Source organism: Neopsephotus bourkii, unplaced genomic scaffold (genome assembly GCF_033783945.1).
Source record: "Neopsephotus bourkii isolate Nb327-2 ecotype Australia unplaced genomic scaffold, CSIRO-AGI_Nbou_v1 NB_1641, whole genome shotgun sequence".
NCBI classification, from domain to species: Eukaryota; Metazoa; Chordata; class Aves; order Psittaciformes; family Psittacidae; genus Neopsephotus; species Neopsephotus bourkii.
Genome location: NW_026902116.1, coordinates 65584 through 87012, shown reverse-complemented (window position 1 = coordinate 87012; position 21429 = coordinate 65584). Strand labels below are relative to the sequence as shown.

General features: G+C 40.3%; 2 protein-coding genes across 7 annotated transcripts in view; both read left to right on the top strand.

Moving 5' to 3' along the window:
- The first annotated feature begins 211 nt into the window (after nucleotides 1–211).
- CKS2 (CDC28 protein kinase regulatory subunit 2) lies at nucleotides 212–3238 on the top strand. Its single transcript, XM_061374649.1, has 3 exons — nucleotides 212–334; nucleotides 1661–1788; nucleotides 2948–3238. The coding sequence occupies exons 1-3, from the start codon at nucleotides 276–278 to the stop codon at nucleotides 2998–3000; spliced, it is 240 nt and encodes a 79-aa protein (XP_061230633.1). The 5' UTR covers nucleotides 212–275; the 3' UTR covers nucleotides 3001–3238.
- Nucleotides 3239–5190: 1952 nt separating this feature from the next.
- The window catches only part of SECISBP2 (SECIS binding protein 2), a 29097-nt gene continuing 12858 nt past the window's right edge, over nucleotides 5191–21429 (top strand). The window contains exons 1-9 of one of the 6 annotated variants that reach the window (XM_061374664.1): nucleotides 5191–5272; nucleotides 6851–6996; nucleotides 8768–8960; nucleotides 11023–11152; nucleotides 11508–11725; nucleotides 12777–12864; nucleotides 16127–16251; nucleotides 16823–16981; nucleotides 20180–20281. In XM_061374664.1, the coding sequence (XP_061230648.1) occupies nucleotides 5231–5272; nucleotides 6851–6996; nucleotides 8768–8960; nucleotides 11023–11152; nucleotides 11508–11725; nucleotides 12777–12864; nucleotides 16127–16251; nucleotides 16823–16981; nucleotides 20180–20281 (1203 nt within the window). In that variant the 5' untranslated portion in view covers nucleotides 5191–5230. Of the gene's footprint in view, nucleotides 5273–6850; nucleotides 6997–8767; nucleotides 8961–10249; nucleotides 10504–11022; nucleotides 11153–11507; nucleotides 11726–12776; nucleotides 12865–16126; nucleotides 16252–16822; nucleotides 16982–20179; nucleotides 20282–21429 lie in introns of those variants that run through there. The other 5 variants (XM_061374662.1, XM_061374663.1, XM_061374661.1 and 2 more) reach the window with 5 other exon arrangements.

Below are 21429 nucleotides of genomic sequence, written 5' to 3'. Positions count from 1 at the left end.
CGGCAGGCCAATCACCGCGACCCTGTGCCCCGCCCCTCTCGCCATGGTCATCTCTGACGTAGCGCCCCCTACAGCTTCCGGCCATTGGTGGGCGGGCATTACAGTCACGCGGCGGTTCGACTGGCATGGCGGCGTGACACGCTATTGGCTCTCCCTGCCAATAGGAGTTGAGTAGTTGGATTCAAACGGTAGCGGGGTGGGGAAGGTGGGAGCCTAGTTCTGGTGGTGGCTGTGGGGAGGGTTCGTTCGCTACGCTCTTATTGCCGCAGGTCACTATGGACTCCAATCAAATCTACTATTCCGACAAGTACTCTGACGAACAGTACGAGTACCGGTACGAGGCTGCTGGGGGAATCAGCAACGGGTTCCTGCTGGGCCTTTCGGGGAGGAGGGAGCTTGGGCAGGCGCCTCTCCCGCGGCTTGTGCGACTTTCTCGGGCGTTGCGCGCCGCCGCTGGCGGCAGTGAGCATGGCTTTGGCTGCCGTGGGGTTGGGGGGACTACGGGGAGCGTCCGCGCCTCTCTTCGTGGTGTTTTGTGCACCTTTCTACTAGCTGTGGGAGAGGGTGGTGATGGCCGGCCCTTCCTCGGCCATCCTCTGGTGAGCGGCTCATGCAGGCCCTAGCCAGAAAGTGCTGAAGAGGGCGGCGCTGCCGGCGGTGAGCTCTCGGCTCCTGCCTCCGAGAGCTGGGCAGCGACCCCAGCAGAGCGCCTGGGGTGGCCACAGCCATCCTCTCCGCTGGTGATTTTCGCAGCATGCGCGGCGGACGTGGCCCGCCCTGCGCCGCGTTCAGTGCCATAGGAACTGCAACAGGGAGAACGCACTTAACAGTTAAGGGCACCACGTTGTGCTGTCCCAGTTCGCGCTCTGAATGCGGGTGAAGCACAAGTGTTGATTAAAGCGCCAGCTTCGAAGGTAGTTCGTAAGGCGATGTCAAAACACAGCACTAATAAGTGCAGATTATAAAGCCTTTCAGTCAGCGTTGTAACTGCTAGTATTTAAAGCTGTGTTACACTACCACTCCTGGATTATAACTGGTAACAACAGTATTGTTAAGTCCTCTAGGCACGCTTGAAAGTGCTACTACAAATCAAGTTTTATTTTCCTCTCTGTGGAGGTACAGTTCTTATCAGCTGCCTCTTACAATATCAAAAAAGATTCAAGGCTTTGCTTTCTGTTAAATGAAAAAGAAACTGCAAATGTGGAAAGCATTTGTAAGTTACTCCTCAGCTGAGACATGAGGTGACTAAGTGATGTTCATGTTCTTCCCAAACCAGCACTGTAGTGTCTGTGGAAAATACACCGTTCGTTCCAAAATGCAAAATACAAGCAAGAATGACTTTATCAATCATTCTCAAAGTTCAAAGGCCTTATTTTTGAAATAGACCTAGCCAGTTACCAGGAACATATACGTGTAGCATGATTTAGGAGCTAGGCTGACTGTTTCAATACACAGTTGCATTACAGATGTAATGTTTAGTAGACAAAGGGGTTTTAAAACTGGGTTTTGGGACAGGTGCTTCATAATCAAATTAGTGGTATACTGAGAACATGGGTATTCATAACTTGCTTACTGTCTTAGTGTGTAGATCTGTGCAAGTTTTCTAGCGTATGCAGGCATTACTGTATATTGCGTGTGTGTAATAATTAAATCTTTACAGACATGTAGTGCTGCCCAGAGAACTTTCAAAGCAAGTGCCAAAATCCCATCTGATGTCTGAAGAGGAGTGGAGACGACTTGGTGTTCAGCAGAGTCTTGGCTGGGTTCACTATATGATCCATGAGCCAGGTAAGCGCATCTGAGCAGAACTACATGAGCAAAAATGTCTAAAATGTCAACTGCCTGGTGCTCAGCTGAAGTGTGTAGTGCATAATTTCTCCTCCTATGGAAACCAGCTGGAATTCACTCCTCTTATCTCCTTGCTATTTTAGCCTTTTGTCCACAAAGGCAACATAACACCCTTTATTTTAAGCCTTCACATCTCCCTCACAGAACTGTAAAATGCCAACCTTGTCCTGGGTATGAGGACATACATGTAGACAAAACATGCCAGACTGGAAACTGTTCTTACCTCTGCCTACTGAAGTAGGTTTCTTGTGAGCTCCTGATTAATACCAGTAGCTTGTTGACTGAAGCAGATTTTATACACACCATATCTTTAAAGCAAAAATCTGACATACCTACTTTTTATGCAAAAACTTAATAGATACTCAGGTAGACAATGTCCAGAAATCTCTGCGGTACAGTTTGAACTGTAGTTTCAGAGCCTACTAAAAGCAGCACGTAAAAGCAGTTTCTCAATTATTGGAGTGTGAAGCCCTAAAACTCTACCAGATAAGATGAAAACAGCCATTCAAGGTAACTTACCCTTGACAAGCCTGACTAAAAGGTAACTGGTGATGTGTGAATTCCAGCAATGTGAAGTTTCAAGAAGAAATTAATGTAACCTTCCAGTGTTTCCCTTACCTGAGCACATTTGACATGTTAGGCTTTTAGGAAGAGTTTACAATTAAGTAAGGTTAATAATGTAAAATGGCTGTATTAACTGAAGTAGTTTTTGTTGATGCTTGACACTACAGTTTCCTAATATAAGTTAAAGTAACAGAGTTTGGCAAGTAGAGTACTGTGGAGAGACAGTTAATAACAATACTAACTAAAAAATAGGGGTTTTTCTGTATTTTTCCAGTACTTGCTTCCTGCAAGTGTCTTCAGTTTACGATGGTAACAACATCTGGTATAAAACTTTCAAAAGCACTGGTTTGACTGTTGTAAGGTTACTGAAAAGTTGTTCTGTTGATACTACACATGGGGCCATATTTGTGGGCTTCTCGATCTGTTTGTTACTGAAAGTGAACTTCAACCATTGTTCAAGACTTACTAAATGGAAGAAATTCCTGTAATCAAGTCTTAGGGGGCAGACTGACACTGTTTAATTTTATTTCTGCAGAACCGCATATTCTCCTCTTCAGAAGACCTCTTGCGAAAAATAAGCAGAAATGAACCACTATCCATAAATCATCTCCTGGAATTATGTATATGAGTGTATATATGTTGGTAGGATTCAGTGAATAATTTAAAATGTACAAAACATACCTGTGGATGAACTGTATTAATCACAATAACAAAAGCTCAGTTGAGTGAAATGCCAAGTAGGCTGCTATGGTGATCAAAGGGTGAAGTATTCAACTACTAAATCTAAGTGCCTGTCTGACCTTTTCATAAGTTGTCTGACTAAATTGTCACTTGTTCTGTGTTCAATGTTTGCAACTCAGCTTTTATGCTGAAGCATACCGTGTTAAAATCTGATGAATTTAGAAATAAACTATTTTTAATGCTCTAAACTTAGAAATTAAATATTTTGATGCTCTAAACCCTAAGTGCCTAGAGTTTTGATTCATCAGACAAAAATACTCATTGTCTAACATATTAAGACAGAAGCTTATTACCATTTACTTCAGAAAAAAAAAAATAACCCAGTTAACTTGTTTTGTTTCTCTGCAAGAATTATTTTGTCCAAGAAGCCGAAGTTCCTAAACCTGATTCAAACTGAGAACTGCCAGCAATCTGGAAAGATTGCTGATCTGGTAATGCTCAGAGTGACTTACAATGTACTCAAGTTATGGGATGCTGTAGTTGATACATGTTATAGTGGTATTATTCCGCAATGACTACTTGTCGTCCTGCTTCTCTGGAGGTGTCTACTGATATGACAAAAGGAAATGGCTTAATAATGCATCTGTAGAAGTTCAGAAGTTATTCACAGAAAGGGTGGTCAAGCATTGGAATAAGGCCTCAGGGAAATGCAGCCTGAGCCTGTTAGTGTTTCACCTGTGTTTGGACAAATCCCTCAAAGATATGACTTTAACTTTGGGATTATGCTGTATGGAGTCAGGAACTGGCCTTGATCCTTGTATGTCCCTTTCAATGCAGAATGTTCAGGGATGACTTGGTATAAACTTGTCTTAAGGTATTAAATAGTGCTTAATATTTTGTAAAGATATTCTTATTATGCTGGTTTGATTTACTTTTGTATTACCAGTTTATCTTTCTGCTGCAAACTTTTTAGTCTAGGCTTTTAGCCTGCACTTTCTGTTTTGCATCCTTAGGCAGTAGTGGCTTAGTGTCAAAGTGAACTGAATGCTTTTCACAAAAGCAGCTGCTGGTTATAGGATAGTATGAGCTCAGTGCTAGCAAGAGTCTGATCAGTTCTGTTTTAGGAAGTGACGTGCCAGCAAAGTTGAGCTGCCGGAGGGACTCTATCTGATGTGCACTAAATTGGTTCGAAAACAGTCACTGTGGCATCCTGGGACCCTGTACTAACAGCTGTACAACCAGATTTTCAAATAAGGTGTTCTGGTGTATTTGGTGGTAGAGTAAGCGGTACCAGTGGCTGTGTCTGCTTTGTTTCAAATACAAGCTGGTATCATGGCTCCACAGGATCTGTAAGGCCAAGAAAACCAGAAACCATCTGCTTCTAGCTTAACTGATGAAGTACATGCTCAATCTGTGTAATGTGTGCTTGAAATTAAGGTTGTTAAAGATAGAGGTAAAGATAGAGGTAAGTAACCTGCCAAATTTGGTGAAGGAAATAACCTTTGTGGTCTTCCTTCTAAAGCTGTCTGTTAGCTTGGTGGTGGTTAAATGGTCTGTAATAGGCTCTTGGTACTGAAGTGTGACTTTACAGTCTTACCCCATGGAGTGGAGCTTTCCAGGGGCTGAGCAGACACCGTAGCTGGAGAAACCGTCAGTAAGAACCGTGCTGAGCTGTGCTTTGCCAGTCTTCCCCAAGGCTTTGGCACCAGAGCCCTTCGTATTGTCTCTTCATCTCCCACTGCTACTGGTTGTCCCTTAAACCTGATCTGTTACTTGTTAAGTGCCTGCTTTTTATGCCCTCCTGCCCCTTCTCTTGGTGACAAAGCCCGGCTGCATGTTGCGGTAGGGCTGTTCGGACAGCACCAAGCCTGTTGGAGCCCTGCGTGTTTCCCCCACTGTCGCTGGGCCGCTCGCCGGTTCCTCGTGTCACATCCAAGCGCTTTGTTGGGCCGCAGGCCCCGCCTCTTTTCTCCGAAAACCCAGCTCGCCCTCGTCCTGCCGCCTGGGCAGCGGGGCGGGACCGATCTGCTGCCAACCTTCTCAGTGGATACGTCATCGCAGCGCGCCGCTGCGCGGAGAGCGGGTCGGTCGCGGAAGGGGCAGAGGGCCGAGCTGGAGGCGGGGGCCGCGCCGCGCAATGTCCGCGGAGAGGCGGACGCGCCCGGGCCCGAGTGGCGAGGTAAGGCGGCGGCGGCGGCGGCTCCTCGCACGCTCCAGCTCCTCTTAGGCCGTTGCGAAACGGAGGTGTGGAGCCGCCGCCTCCGCCCATCATGGGATCCGGAGGCTGCCTGCCTCGGTCCGTAGCGGCCCCGGGTTCCGAGGCGAGCTGCACCACCGCTGTCACTGGCCGAAGGGCCGGAGGAGTGGGGCGGGTGACTTGCACCGCGCCTGCAGTCAGCATGTAGTTCCGGGCGGGGGAGAAGGGGCATTTTGGGAGGGCAGAACGGGGCGAGGGAAGCCGGAGCTGATGAACGGCGCGTCACTGCCCACTGCTTGGGCGGGTGTGTGTGTGTGAACCCCAGGCACCGCTTCCAATGAGCGTGAGTATGAAGCCCGTTCCTTGCTCAGAGAGGGGGGAGCCAGCTGGAAGGACACACACACCCCCGTTAATAAAGATGGGTGCACAAATTCTAACCAGTAGCAGGGGCGTTGCAACACACATGGCCTGGTCAGGATTGGGAGTTTGCTAAGTAGTTACCCTGCAGTCACAGTTGATTCCTGCGTGTGTGTTTCGTGAATAAAGAACCCTCAACCGTTGCTCACTAATGCTTTAACTGCTTCCTGAGCTTATGCTGTTCATGTATATGTGTACTCAGCTGTGCCAACTTCACGTTTTATTTGTCACTGTTACTAATGGATGTTCTTTGTATATTTGGATGTGCCTGGTAAATTCAAAACCATAAAAGTTTGTAGTTAGTTGTAATTTATGTTAGGCTGTCAGAGGTCTTTAATCGTTTATCATACAAGTGACTGCTGAACCAGCAGAGGATGCAGGGAGTCCAGTTCATATGTTCAAGCACTGAATTACCTTCCAAATGATTTTAAAAGCCTTGTGCATTGTTCAGTTACTGAATCGTTGCTTGCACAAGTGAAAAGAATCCCAGGGTTCATGTAGCATGGCAGTTACCCCAAAATACACAATCAGCTAGGGAAATGACTTGTGTCATGTATTAGGGTGATTAAAGCTGTGTAATGTAATGGCAGTAAATACCGAGTCTCATTTCAGTGTCCACCTTCCACATATACATGTCTAGTTTTACCAGTGGTGATTCAGAACAGATGGAAAGTACATCTTAAGGCTATGTAATGAAGTATTAATTTTGGACAGGCTACCTTAAAGTACATATGTACTCAAAGGCGTTATTTTTACCTCTTTCCAGAGTTTGATTTTACAGTAGTGCTACTGTATTTATGAATTGTAGCTTATCTTGTTCAAATCTAAAGTAAGAATTCATTTATTAGCAATTACTGCATCTCTGAATAAGTAAACCTTTGTTCTTTCCATAACTGACGTTAGTGCATATTTCATGTTAAATGTATTAAAGAAAATAACTTTCCAGAGCAGTCATGGTTCTAGAATTCATTAGTTTTGTTTCTCTTTCTGTTTCCTTTGGTGAGCTTTATTGTTTTGCATGTTTTGTTAGATGAGAGCAAACTAATGCTTTCCTATAACAGTTAAGCTCACAAGGTTGAGTATTTTTCACTTAACAACATTAATCTTCAGATGCATGTAGCCAAAAACCATTTTGTTTCTCAGGGCATCAAGTTGTCATCAGAAGTCAAACTAGTTGTTCCAAAACACGCGGAGGCAACTGTGGCGTGGTCAGAACCCTCAGAAGCATGTGCCTTTCCTAGGTACTTAACTACATGCTACCCTCTTGTTCGGGAACCATCTTTGGATAAGTATGTGTATGTCATGATTCTTATTTCTTTGGGGATTTTAATCTTCTTGTTTTGGACATAGAATATTTTTATAACGTCAAGGCTTTCATGCCTTAATATTCTAACTGTAGAAACACTTCTGCATTGCCTTAATGCTTTAGGTTTTTGCAGTTGTATTCTGGTGTATATCTGGTAATTTGTTTGTACTTTAGAAAGACCTGAATCCAGTCCTTGGATGATTGTGTTATGACAAGGCTGGGGTAAATATAGTCATATAAAAGGAAGAGAAAGATCCTCTGAGAAGGTTTCTTATGCTGTAGAACATTTTAATGATGCATGGGGCTCCTCCTGGATCTCTGCTTCACAACCCATGCATCCTCAGAAAGTCAGTTTTAGTAAAAATGCTGCAAGTTTCTCAACGGCTTTTTGTCCAATGAGGCCTGGAAAAAGAAAGCATTCATGGTAGACTTACAAAAGTATTAATCACAGAGCAAGCTAGAAGACAGCCTATACATCAGGATAGGAAATAATCAAGTCCTGTAAGAATCTTGATGTTACATAGTTCTCTGGGTGCTTCTCAGCTTCTCAGAACTTTTAAGCACTGAATTAATTTTGCAGTTTCTGCAAAGTTATTTGCTGCATTATAACAAGTTAGGTTAGAGCCTTAGTGAACACCTTCATTTTTTGTAGTCCTTTATTTTATTCTACATGAAATCTAAGTATTTTCAACTCATTTTGTTTTGCAATAGAAATTTAACACTGAAGTTTGGCCTGACCTGTGCATTACAAAAACTACAGCTTTAGCATTAAATTAATTAGCATTAAAAAACCACCAGCAGACAGCAGCAATGTTCTGATGAATGTTTTCTGTTGTTGGAACTGAGCAATAGTTGTTTTTTTTGATTCTTCATTTGTTACTTTTCTTCTCTGTGTGTGAACTATGATTGTAAGAATTGCAGCAAGCAGTAAGAAATGTGTTATCTGAAGCCTCTTGTTTTCTGTTTTTCATTATTTACCAAAGATTCAGAGGTTGACACCGTTCATGGTGAACAGGTTTAAAAACTAAATACAGCTTTCTTAAGCTGAGGAATTTCCTTTTTTCACTAATCAAATTTAGATCTTGGCATATAGTTTCTGTCCAAACTGTGGGATGAAATTGGAAGGGAATGTTGAGTATACATTTGAAGGAAAAAGGCATGCCCCAGGCACATGTTTTTGTAAACTGTGATGGTTAAATGCAGGTCAGTTAATGATTATCTTGTAATTCTGTACTGTAGTTCATGTATTCTTGATCTTGAGCCCATGTCTTATACCCTATAAGATGCTATACTCCTACTTTGTTATAACAGCGTTATAAGACAGGTCTTAATGCTTGCATTGTTGTAGTCAAGTATGTAATGCATGTCGTGTAGTTTGACGGTGGTTTTGGGTTGTTCCACAAGAAAAAGCCTGCTGAAAGAAGGTACAAATAATCTTGATAACCTTAAACAGAAATGAGGACTGTAACTGCAAAGCAGACTAGCTTTGAAACTTGGAGACGGATAAAACATCTGTGTTTTAAAATAGTTGCTAAACTGCATGTTTGCCCAAATCAAAATTAATTATTTTTAATGCAGTCCACAGCATTGACTGAATACTTAATTGAAGTAACATGGAATAGTTTTCTTCTGAAATATACCTTTCTTGTTAAACAAATTTTTCAGCCATGGAATGATATGTTTATTTAGGCAAAAAGTATATGCTGAAGTTGTGCCCTGGAATGACTTCTGGTCTCTTAATGTTTATCATATAGTATTCTGGGAGATCCTGCCTTCCGTGAATACTCCAGCTGCTCTTACTCACCTGATGTTGTTGCAAATGCGTATCCAGTAGCTGGCTCACAGTATCTCTGTAACAACTCAACACATTCTAATGGTTCAGGAATAGTCAGTGAATCAGCTGAGCAAACGTATCTAATCAGAAAAGAGAGTAAGACTCATTCAAAGGTGAGCAAATACTTTTTTTTTTAATTAAAACTAAATTCTTATTTTAAATCAGTCTTTCTAAATGTTTGGTTTGTTTTTTAAAGCTAATAATCACTCTCTGTTCTTGTGATAATGTATGTCATTTCAAGAGGATGGTAGTAATGTGCCCAGTCACACTTAAAAAAAAAGCTTATGGAATGCCACTTTTTTTTTTTAAGCATTAGTTTTCGAACATGAGGGGAATTTAATCCTCTTTCTTCAGAGAGCAGCTTCAAGGTAGGAACCAAAAAAAAAAAAACAAACCACAAAAACCAAACCATTCACTACTTCCAGTTTTTGACCTCTTTTTTTTTTTTTTTTTTTTTTTTTTTTTTTTGACTATTTGGGCCTAAGGGGGTGAGTGGAAGGGCTTTTTTTTTTAAGCCCAGTGGCAGCTTCCATGAACCTGAGTTGAGAGACCTGGTGGCTGTAATCAGCTGTGTGGCTGATTAGTGATGAGACCAAATCTGTCACTGAAGGATTTCCAAGAGCTGCTACAGGTAGAAAACAGTCCACAGGAAAGTACGGACTTGTGTTGGTATGGTGAGGGAAGAAAGGTTCATGTTAGAAATACTCTTTCAATCAAAAGTAAAACAGGTGCTCAGTAAAAATGACATTTTTTGTGTGTGCCTGTTTGGGGATAAATTTCATGAAACTTGGATAATATTTTCAAACAAAAATGTAGACAAACTCCTTGAAATACAAAAAACAAACGAAAAAATCTGAATGTAATTAACCCATCTCCCTCTGTGGTTAGACATTGTGTCTCTTGGATTTGAAAGGCTGTTGTTGTTTCCAACAGGTTCAAGTAATCTGTTCTTCAGTCACATCCCTCTGGTGGACTTTACTCGCTAGTCAGAGACCTGGTAACTTCACTGTGGTCAAGCATGTATAAGGGAAGTTGCAAGATTAGGTCCTAAGCATGTATTACTAGACATAACATACAAAGGCTATAGACGTCAAATCAGTAGTTTTCTTGCTGAGAGAAAACTTAAACACTGAAGCTGTCTGGGGAGATAGCTAGCTCAGCATTAGCACAGGTGATATAATATGAAGAAATTTAGTTTAGCTACTAGGAGTTCTGCAGTTTCTGTAGGAGCTTGGAACACACTATGTACCATTTGACTGTCTTTTTGCCATTGTTCCCTGTTTTGGTTTGAGGTTTTTGGGGTTATTGGTTAGTTTTTTTTGGGGTGGGGCCCCCCCCGTGAGCTTGAAGAGAAATGTTTGGTCTTTGCAGCTTTGCATTAATTTGATCACATCTCCTAAAGCTGTAACAGTTTAGCTTTGGAGGCCAGGAAATGCCTTGTACTGCCACCCAAGAAAATTATGTTGCTGCCAGGTGTACTTTGAATTTAGTCCAGCATCCTGTGATCAGAAAGAGTTAAGCCACTCACCTAGGTTGATACAGTATACTTTGCAGAGATGCAAGCCAAGTGATCGTTCCTTGCCTGAGGTAATAGTTCCTGAGCCAGCTCTGCCAGACTTTCTTGTGAGAATCACAAGACTTTCAGGACTTCACAGTGTAGGTGAATGTGTTTCTTTTACTGCGATTAAATAGTCGTATCTTTTCTAATTACTTCATCTACGCTGATTGTTTTGGATATTGTGACATCAGTCTTGCCTAGTTTTGCCTTTAATATGTAGTTTAGTTAAAAGATTTGAATGCTTTTGAGATTTTTGCCCTGTTCCTAAAGAAGCTGTTTTAGAACATCAGTCTGGGTGATTTAAGACCAAACAATTGTAAACTAGTGGAAATGCTGAGATCTTAAAAATACAGTTGTCTAGATACATAAGGAGTAATCAATCCCTCTTGTTTGGGCTATAATATGTGCTAAAAATGGCACAGTTAACAAGATAGAAATAAATAACAAATCTCTAACTGGCTGTTCCTGGTTATTTGTGGTTATGGTATACTAACTGTGTTGTATTAACTTGGTGGTCAGGCTCCACATGTAAAGGTCATTAACTGTAACCCAAGGCAAACTTGATGACTTTACAAAGTTCAAATAAAATCAGCTAAATATGTCACAAATACTTGCAGCAGATGAGACCAAAAGAGAGTGAGAAAAGAACAGACAAGAAAAGGCATGATGGAGATGAGTCTTCTGTCAGAAATGCGAACAAGACATCGTACCAGACCTCTGCATGCAGCAGGGATCCCATGAAGCCAGGTATGAGTGTACTGTTTGGTTAGAAATATATCAGATGGACGTGAAATGGTTGACTGTGATGTAGCCTCCAGTTTATGACCATGTTTCTAAATCTAGAATAGTTAAGAAGCAGGATTTCTTTCCTGTGTGACTTCTTGACAAGGGACGGTGACTTACATCTTTTTGCTGATTGAACAAATTTGTGTAAACTGGTATGAAAGTTTTCCTGAGCAGGCATCTGAATTTACAGTTGCTTGTTGAGTAGGTGGTGTTTATACCCATTGGTTATAATACAGATAATATAATAAGATATACACCGTATCTTGAAATGATCACCAGCAGGTTTAATTACTGAGACTTTACATGCTTTTTTCAGACAAGTTCAATAACACTACAAACAAGAAATCAACTCAGACTCCAAAAACAGAGTCTCTTCCTGTACCTGCCTTTGAAACTGCCATCCTGGATTTCCACAAGTCACAGAGTTTGGAAAGCAATGAGAATGCACAGCATAGGAGTGGACGCGTGTGTTCAGCGGGAACTAATATTTCGTGCCTTAGTCAACCACAGGTGTCTTTTTGGTTGAACACACAGGTTAGCTGATACTTTCATGTTGCAGAACTCATAAAAATAACTCGCCTAAAATTCAAGCATTTCTGAATGCAAGTAGTTTGAATTCAGTGTGGTAGTTTAAGCACCATGCAAGCAAGGAAGTTCAGAGTTAGAGATTTTACAGTTCTTTTTGTGGGTTCTATTAGTGCTTGCTTTTTCCTTTTTCTCAGTATTTTTCTGTTGTCTGTACTGCCAGTAGATAGGGGAAAGCCAAGTACTGTTAAAATTTAGATTGGTACTTCTATGGTCTAGACTTCTGGCTTGCCTGTATGGAACATATGTGTTCCTGAGGTTTCTTAACAGCTTCTTGTTTTCTCTCTTACCTGGAAAAAAAATAGGTAAGGAGTCACTTATCCAATAGTTTTAACAGATAAAAACAATGTAATTGCTTTGTGCTAAAAGATAAAAATAAGAAACAGAACTCCAGAAGGAGGGAAAAAAAAGTAAGCATTTAATTTTATTCTTTTTTATTTCCTTTGATTCTCTATTTGTTAGTAAATACAATACTGACACATTTAGCAGCATGTCATATACACTGAATCAGTTTTCAACAGTGATTAAAAATGAATAATCTCGAAAGATCCAAACAGCATATTATTTCCTGTGCCTTGAGTGGAAAACTGCCTGTGATGAAAAAAAAGATCTTGCTGCTGTCAGTTGTGTTTCCTTTTACATTACTACTTTGAGTGCAGTGATGGACTTTGTTTTTAAGGTATTTGGAACATTAAAACTTCATTTTGTTAGTTCTTAGAATAATTGTTTGGGTGCTTTTGTAAAATGTAAGAAGTGATCATCCTGCTTTTACAGCATTGGAGAGGCATTTGATTATGTTTTATAGGGCTGTAGGGTTGAAATGATGGGTTCACTCAGAAAAGTAACAACAAAAGCCAGGCTACAGAATCCCCTACACCTTTATCTGCACAGGTTGAGGATTTTTTTTTTTATTTGGGGGGGGCGGGGGTGTATGTTTAGCACTGTTTAGGGCAGTGATGTTTATACTACTTTTCTTATAGCTGGATGTCGTATTTTACAGAGTGATTCCTCTGCAGAAAGCAAAGCTTCAACAAAAACTTCAGATGAAACAGTAGCCAGCTTAATTCCCTCTTCATTTGATGGTAGAGGTAAGCGCTCCAAACACAAATTATTTGCCTATATTTTAACTGCTTGCATTTCATCAGTTTGAAAAGCTAAAGTGTTCTGAAGAGCTGTTGGTGTGTAACATGAAAAAGGAATTAAACAGCAAACTCATTACAGAAAAAAAAGCCTGAAGGAATGAAGTTGCTTTCAAATGTGATGAGTGCTTATTGCTCATTCTTGCTCACAGATTTCATCAGCAGATTAAAATGGATTACAGACTCATAGAATCGTTTAAGTTGGAAAAGACATTTAAGATCATTGATTCCAACCCTTAATCTGTCACTGCCATGTCCACCAAAACCGTGTCCCTAAACGCCACTTCCGTGCATCGTTCAAGTAGGTCCAGAGACAGGAATTCAACCACTTCCCTTGGCATCCTCGCCCAGTGCTTCACAGTTCTTTTGGTGTAGAATTTTTTCCTAATACCCTATCTAAACCTTGCCTGGAGCTGCTTGAGGCCATTTCCTCCTGTCCTATTGCTTGTTACTTGGGAAAAGAGACTAACACCCACCGTGGTACAACCTCCTTTCACGTAGTCATAGAGAGTGATAAGCCTCCCCTTAAGCCTCTGTTTCTCCAGATTAAACAGCCCCAGTTCCCTTAGCTGCTCCTTACAGGATCCTTCTCCAGCTTTGTTGCCCTTCTCTGGACATGCTCCAGCACCTCAGTGTCTTTCTTATAGTGAGGGGCCCTGAACTGAATACAGTGTTAAAGGTGCAGCGAGTACAGAGGGATGATCATTTCCCTGGCCCTGCTGGCTACCCTATTTGTTTTTGACTGCCTGGACACAAGCAGGCTCTTGTTGAGGCACTGCTGACCAACACTCACAGGTCCTTTTTCACCAGGCAACTTTCCACTCTTCCCCAAGCCTGTAGTGTTTTATGGGTTGTTGTGACCCAAGTCCTGGACCCAGTGGTGAGCCTTGTTGAACTTTATTATGCCATTGGCCTTTGCCTATCAATCCAGCCTGTCCAGATCCTTCTGTAGAGCCTTCCTGTCCTCAAGCAGATCAATACTGCTGTTTAACTTTGTCATCTGCAGACTTACTGAGAGTACACTCGATTATCTTGTCCACATCATCAACAAAGATACTAAACAGGACTGGCCCCAGTACTGAGTACTCTTGTGTCATTGTTGCCCAAGGGCAAGTGTTGCTGTAGTTGTCACCCATGTTGTGTAAGAGGAGATAAAGTAATGCATATTGATTATTGGAAGTCTGTTGAATTTGGAGAATCATTAGGGTTGGAAGGGACCTCTGGAGATATCTAGTCTGACACACCTGCCAAGATTATTTTTTTTCCCTAGAGTAAATGAGAGGTAAATAGTTGATTAGTCTAGATAAGCAGATTTGTTTTAATACCTGGCAGTCTGGAGTCTAGTATGTACCCCAGAATTACTCTGTGGCATATGTTATTTCTGTCAGGTTTTTTAAACTAAGAAGTGTAGCTGTGGAGAAACATGCTGAAATGCCCCCTTTTTATTTACCTGTTGTCTGGCTATGGGGATGCAGAACTTGGTTTTGTTTATTGTTGCTGGGTTTATTTTAATAAACTGCAACACATTAACAAGTGGCTAGTTTCAAGTAAATATTTAAATTTAATTGAAACCCTTAAATCCAGAATTATGTGGTAATAGGTTTTGTTCAGTAGGGCTCTGTCTTGGAGGTATAACATGCATTATGCATTGAATTGTCTTAAGTGCCTCTCACTAGATTTCTCTGTGTGTACACAGACATGCACCAGTCTGGACAGTTCAGTCCTCATCTTCCCACGGACTTTCAGTAAGGATTCAGAAAGGCCAGCTTAATCTGCCAAAGTGTTTTGAAGGGCCCTCTAAAGATAAAGTTATTCCAGAAACATTAAAGTCATCTGATAATGTTTTTCTTCTAACACTATCCTCAGTTCCTGTCCCCCATAATAAGTAAAAGTTTGTCGTGGGTTGGCCTTAGCTGGCAACCAGACTCAGCCAGCCGCTGTCTTCCTTAACAGGACAGGAGAAAATGAGAGAAAAAAGCTTGTGGTTCAAGATAAGGACAGGGAGATTGCTCACCAGTCACTCATCACAGGCAAAGCAGACTTGACAAAGATTTATTTGTTGCCAATTAAAAACAGGGTCAGATGGTGACACAAAAAGCAAACCCCAAACTAAAACCACTTTATTCGCACCCTCTCTTCTTCAGGCTCATCTTCATTCCTTCATTGCTGCCTCTTCTGCCTCTTCGTTGCCCTGAGTGGCCCAGTGGGATGGGAGTTGCAATCAGCTCCTAACAGCTTCTCTCAGCAGAGAGAGGCAGCAGCTCCTTCGTCTGCGGGGGCACAGCGTGTCTCACCATGGTCTTCTTCATGGGCTGCAGGAGCATCTCCTCCCCCATACTTCTTCACTAGCCTTGCTGTCTCACCATTTTTCCTATCTCTCCTCTCGCAACTCCTGCACAGTGTTTTTACTCTTTTGTAAATACATTATCTCAGAGCTGCCACCAGCATTCCTGGTTGGCTCAGCTGTGTCTGGCATCGGATCTGTTTTGAAGCCAGCTGGGGCTGGCAGAGTCCATTGTTTGACAGAGGCCACCCCTGCAGCATCCTCCTACTACCAGGACCTTGCCATTTAAACCCATTACACAATTCAGTTTTTCACTGAAATGCTTTTCTCATTCTTAAAGAAAAAAAATAGATTTTGTTTTGTATTTGCTGTGTGATAGAAATAGTTACAGAATTAACTGTGAGTTCTTTGAAAACGTTGATACCCCTGAGTGATGGTGGATTATGTTCTTGTACACTGAGGCAAATTAGGAAGTTTTTCACCTAGTACAAATGTCTAAAACTGGAGTTTTTAGAAAGTAGAAATTACTGATGTGGACTTATATGTGAAAGCTGCGTGAGATAAATATTGAAGGAATTTTATGTATAAATATAGCAGATGTTCATTATTTTAAAGAAAAATACTTAGAAAATGAACATGGAATTACTTGTATGTGATCACTGTGATTTACAATTACAGTTTGGTACGGCTAAATGTATGTATATAGTGCTGGGCCATATATGGGGTGGTTACAATTCTAGAAAGCTTTCTGGAGAAAAGAAATGTGTGAGTGTCTTATTTCAGTCCTTCCTTAGAAGGAATATGGTGCTCTGCTGTATTTGCTAGTTCTTGATTAATGCTTGATCCTTTTTTCTTTTGAATATTTGAGAAATATTTTTGAGACATCTTTGTATTTTTTCCTAATGGCATTTCCTGAAACACCTGCAGATGGCTCTGCTCAGCCATATGTGTCTTGGGCCATGGTGCTTTCACAGCCCCCGAAGAAAATTGTGTCATCACCAGTACCTGAAGGTCTTTCCAGAGGCAAAGGCAAGCAGGATAGTAAAATGAAGGTACTTGAGAACTGTCTGCTCTAAACCAATTTCTGTCACTGCGTGATTGTGTCTCTTGATGTGAGACATTGCCATTGTTTTCCTAGGCTCTGTACAGTGCCTACTTCTAATGTAGCTTTTCAAGAAGTAATATAAAGTTACCTTGTCCTTATTAGCATTTTTCTTTGCTTGTAGTGGAAAAGAATAACAAGATGTCAAAAAGACAGTGCTACTCCAGCAACCTGAACTTTCAGCTTTTAGGCTGGACTTTTTTCAGATTCCTTTCCCTCAGAATGAGACATGAAACATGAAACTCTTGCCTTATTTGGATGGATATTTCCTAGTGAAATCCCAGTAGACCCAATATAGTTTGATAACTGTGCAGTATGCTTCAAATGAAGATTTTATTTTTTTTTCCCAGTAGCTCTAAATTTCTAAGGGATCTTGAATTTTCCTGTTTGCTTAATGTCCTAGCCTGGATTGATTAAGATACCCTTTAGCTGTGTGAGTGTGATCATTTGCATTTATTTTGGTAGGTGGTACTGAAATAAATCAATTTCTAACGATCATACCTTGTGATTTTTTTTCCCAGGAGTCAGAAACAAAAAATGACGCTAGTGAAACTGAGCTTGAAGAAGGGTCAGAAAAGAAGAAAAAAAAGAAGAAAAAGAAGAAAAAAACAAAGTCGCCCACTGATGTGGAGAAACCTCAAAATGAATCTGTTATAATACAGGAACCGCCAAGGATTGAGGTACGGTGAAGAGATCTTTGTTGTTGTATTTTTAAGTTGCATAAATGTATTAGAAGACCAGGTGTTCACACAGCTTTGTACAAATTTAAGTTCAAATCCCATTTGTAGAGGGTATTGGTTGAAGTCCATTTCAGTTGAGGTGATCGTCAGAAGTTACTGGTAAGGAATTGTTGTGCCTTTTGACTTATTACATGTTCAGCAAGCATCGAGGAGTACAAAAGTCTTAGGATTAAATTTGGAGTGATGCATCTGAAAGTCTACATGTTAACAAGTTACAATAAAAGTCCAATTTCCTAAATTACAAGCATTCTGTAGTAAATGTTGCAGAAAGCAAAGTGCACAGGGGATGGAGAACATAGTGGGTGCCATAGTGGGACACAGTTTTAAAGAATGTGTTACTGGTATTACAATTCTACCTGTATCACATTTGGAAGCAATTTCTATGTAACACAGTTGTCATTGCTTCCATTCCTGGTTATTAATTCCGTTTTTTTTTCTAAATGAATATATGCCTATTAGTATTTTGATACTTTCGTGTATAAGTGGTTTGACACTCCCACATTAGAGAATAGTATGGTCCATAGTTTTAACTGTGCTTCATTGAAAGCCCAGTATTGTACAGCACTGTTAATGTGTTGATTTGTAAGTTTGATCTAGTGTTACATAATGTTCAGTCTGTGAAATGAAAGCATAAGGAAACTTTCCTAGGTGGGTTCAGTTCTGTACATGGAGCATGGAGCAGAATTATGGCTACACATTCTTTTCATGATGCCATCCATTGTCCTGGAACAGCACAAGAAATTACTGTTACAGATGTCTCTGTTAGACAATTAAGGTAGAATCAAAGATCTGCAGGTTCTTTCCCTCATAAGAACATCACTGTTTTTACTGTATGCTGCCATACAATGTCTGACCTGTAAATGACTTACTATCTGAATGTAAACGGAGTAGTAGTATTCACAGAAAATAGTAATGGGGCTGTTGAAGACAAAAATGGTAAACAATGGCATAGAATCATGGAACAGAACATCCGCATTGCACTGAAATGTGTGATGTAGATGCAGCATCTGTTGTGACAGCAGGGGGACAGCTTTCAGACCCTCCTGGTTTGCTTGGAATGCTTGTGTGCTCATTAGTATGAAAAATGGGTGAGACACTTGTGTAATGTTCTTGAAATAGAACAGCATGGAAGGATCATACACACAGAACTTTACAGCCACCCAGGATGTTTAAGAAAGTTCTGCTATGTGCAGCAGCTCACTGGAGCAATATATTGGATTGCTTGTTAGTTTTGTAAAACTCACTCATTTATAGACACTCCTAAGGAGCATAAATTGATGCATTTCCTGAAAAGTAATTCTGTTTTTCTATACACAGTGATAGACCCCAAGCTAGGTATTTCCCCTGAAAAAATTAAAGCTGCTGTTGATACTGAGGTCAGTCAGTGCTGGCAGTACTGGTCAAACATGCAATCAGTCCTGGAAATTATTAGGAAAATAGAAAAAAAAAAAATGGATCATGATAATACATAAATTCAGAACGTGTCCAATCTAAATATAGTGTGGATTTTGTTTTCTTGTGCTTCTCTCACTCCATAAAAAGATAACACATACTTGAGCTAAGCTAGATATATAAAAAAGGCACCAGAAATAATAAGTTATGAAGCCATTTTTGTGGGAGGCAAAACTGAATAAGCTAGGACTTTTCAGTCTGTAAATTAGATGACTAAGTGAATCAGAAGTGATAAGGAAATGAATAAATTATTTAATCTTTGTCCTCATTTTATTTGATGTCATCTGGTTCTTACAGGTGATGAGTTAAGAGCAAATACAGGGAAGTGTAATATCACGCTAAGCACTAGAATTTAATTATTCATTCTGCTACAGGACATTGCAAATGCCAGAATTTTATTTGAATTCAAGAAGTGTTTGGTCAGACTGAAATAAAAATTAATTCTAGTGAGGTCTGTATAAATGTGAAGGTACTAGCTCTATTTCAAGATACCCCTAAGCAAAGGGTGTGTTAATGAAAAACTTTTCTTGCAGTCATCTTTTGGCATACTCCCAAGCTTCTTTAAAAATAGTTCACTGCATGAAGTATGTCTGTCCTTACGCTACAGCTTCTTAGCTTGGGCTGCTTAAATGAAGTCTTTCAGGCTGCAAAATAAATGGTGTGTTCAGAAGCACTGTATCACAGCCAGAAAGGCCTTTCAGAAAGTGGGAGGAGAAGCAATGGAATGAAAACCAAGCTGGTGGATTAGGTTCATTATGACTGAGATAGTGGATATAAGGTGACCAATGTAGAGCAAGCTCCAGTGTGTCTGCACTTAGTTAATACAAAGTCTGGATAATGTTTCCTCTGCTAATAAAATTACTCCTGTATCTAAGCCTACGTAATCACTTGAGCTATCTGTTTATTTCCATACTGTAGTCAAGAGTTGCTACCCTTTTGTCTGCCCATTCTGTTCTTCGCTACTCACACATTTAAGGCAGAATTACACAGCTGGAAATGGTACTGGGAGAACAGGGAAATTGTTTGGAAGGCTGTTAAATGATCTGAAGAGCTCTCCTTTAGGAGCCATTTACCTCTAATTATTTGTATCAGCTGACAGCAGTAACAGCTTGCTTTTGGAAGTTTCTCTTGTAAGCTCTAAAAGCCCTGAATTAGCTGCTGCATAGATGACTTAAACTTTGTAGTGCTGATCATAATTTCTGGCACTGTACTTGGCTTCTGAGTTTTTGATAAACAAGTGTTTATCAAAAAAAGGGTTTTTGATAAGCAGAGAGAAAATAAATTTTCATGCAGGAAAAATAAGTTTGAGAATATGGACTTAATTGTTCTTACTGGAACTGTAATTCAGGGGGCCTGTAAGGATACTGGGGAGGGATTCTTCATTAGCTACTGTAGTGATAAGACAAGAGGTAGTGGGTTAAAACTTAAACAGGGGAAGTTTAGATTGGATATAAGGAAGAAGTTCTTTACTGTAAGGGTGGTGAAGCACTGGAATGGGTTGCCCAAGGAAGTTGTGAACGATCCATCCCTGGTGGTGTTGAAGGCCAGATTGGACAGGGCCTTGGGTGACATGGTTTAGTGTGAGGTGTCCCTGGCCATGGCAGGGGAGTGGAACTATATGATCTTAAGGTCCTTTCCAACCCTAACTGTTCTATGATTCTGTTATCTTCTGATTTACTTGTGTAGGATGCTGAGGAGTTTCCTGATCTGGCAGCTGCCTCTGATAGAAGAAACAGGCTAGGATCTCAGAAATCATCATTTACTCCTGCTGTCAGGAAGCAGTCTGAAGTAAGTTCTCTTACAACATCATGTGAATGTTAAGAAAATAAGCAGTAAAAATCTACAAGTTTTGAGTGCGACTAAAGGTGGAATTCTTTTGCCTGGTATTTATGACTTGGGGCTCTGCACATTGCAGTCCTTTTAGATACCCTGTGGACAATGAAGAGCTAATCACTGTGTTACCTAGGTTCTTATCATACCAAAGGAGATACCTTTTTGGTCTCTGAACTGCTGCTAATTCCAGTAGAGACACTTCTAACTAACACCCAAAGTTAGTTGAGATTGTGTTTATGTAGGTTTTCTTCCTATAGGTAGTGTTCTAGTTTAATTTTACATGTCATAAAAATAATAACACATCACTTTTAATTTCTGTGTTTGCTCTTGGTTCATACAATCAAATTTCAAGGGCATCTGAATAGTGTTAACACTTTGTTCTCAAGTTGTGCAAGGTAAGAGTTTAAGTCTAATATCACTTATAAACCCAAGGTTTTTTCTTTGTTGTTTTTTTTTTTTTTACCATGGGTGAAATAAATCCCAAATATTAATTTGGGAATTCATTCAATATGGGAATGGATCCCAAGCTTAAATCACAAGATTAGAAATATTTATAAATATTATTGTTCTTGCAAAGTAAAACACATAAATACTAAATGTAAAATTCCAGGTTTCTGTTTCTTTGAAACTAGTTTTGCTGCTAGAAATGTTTGTCATTGGTTTTGTTTCATTATGAATATTAGTGGTTAAAAAAAAAAAAAACCACAAAGAAACCCTTTGTTTTCTTTGTTTGAGGCAGTAAATTACATTGATAGGGAGGAACGAGAAACAAAAATCAGATGGCTGCTCAAACCAGTTTTCTTACAAAATGCTATTCAGACTTGCACCTTAGATGATAGAAACCTTTTAGCTTTGTAAATATATGTAGGATATACGCTTTTATAAAGTTGTAAAGACATATTCAGTAAGACACTCACACTCTTCTGTAACAGGTATTTGAAGATGAAACTGCCTTACTGTTGTGGTTTTTTTTCCAAATCTGAAAAAGAAGAAGGAAATCACGAGTCTGTAGCATGGTAGCCAATAGAAGATCACACTTTTAGAAGATCACAGTGAGATGTTCCAAAGCCCTCCCCTGTTCAGATTGAAGAGCCTCAACTCTC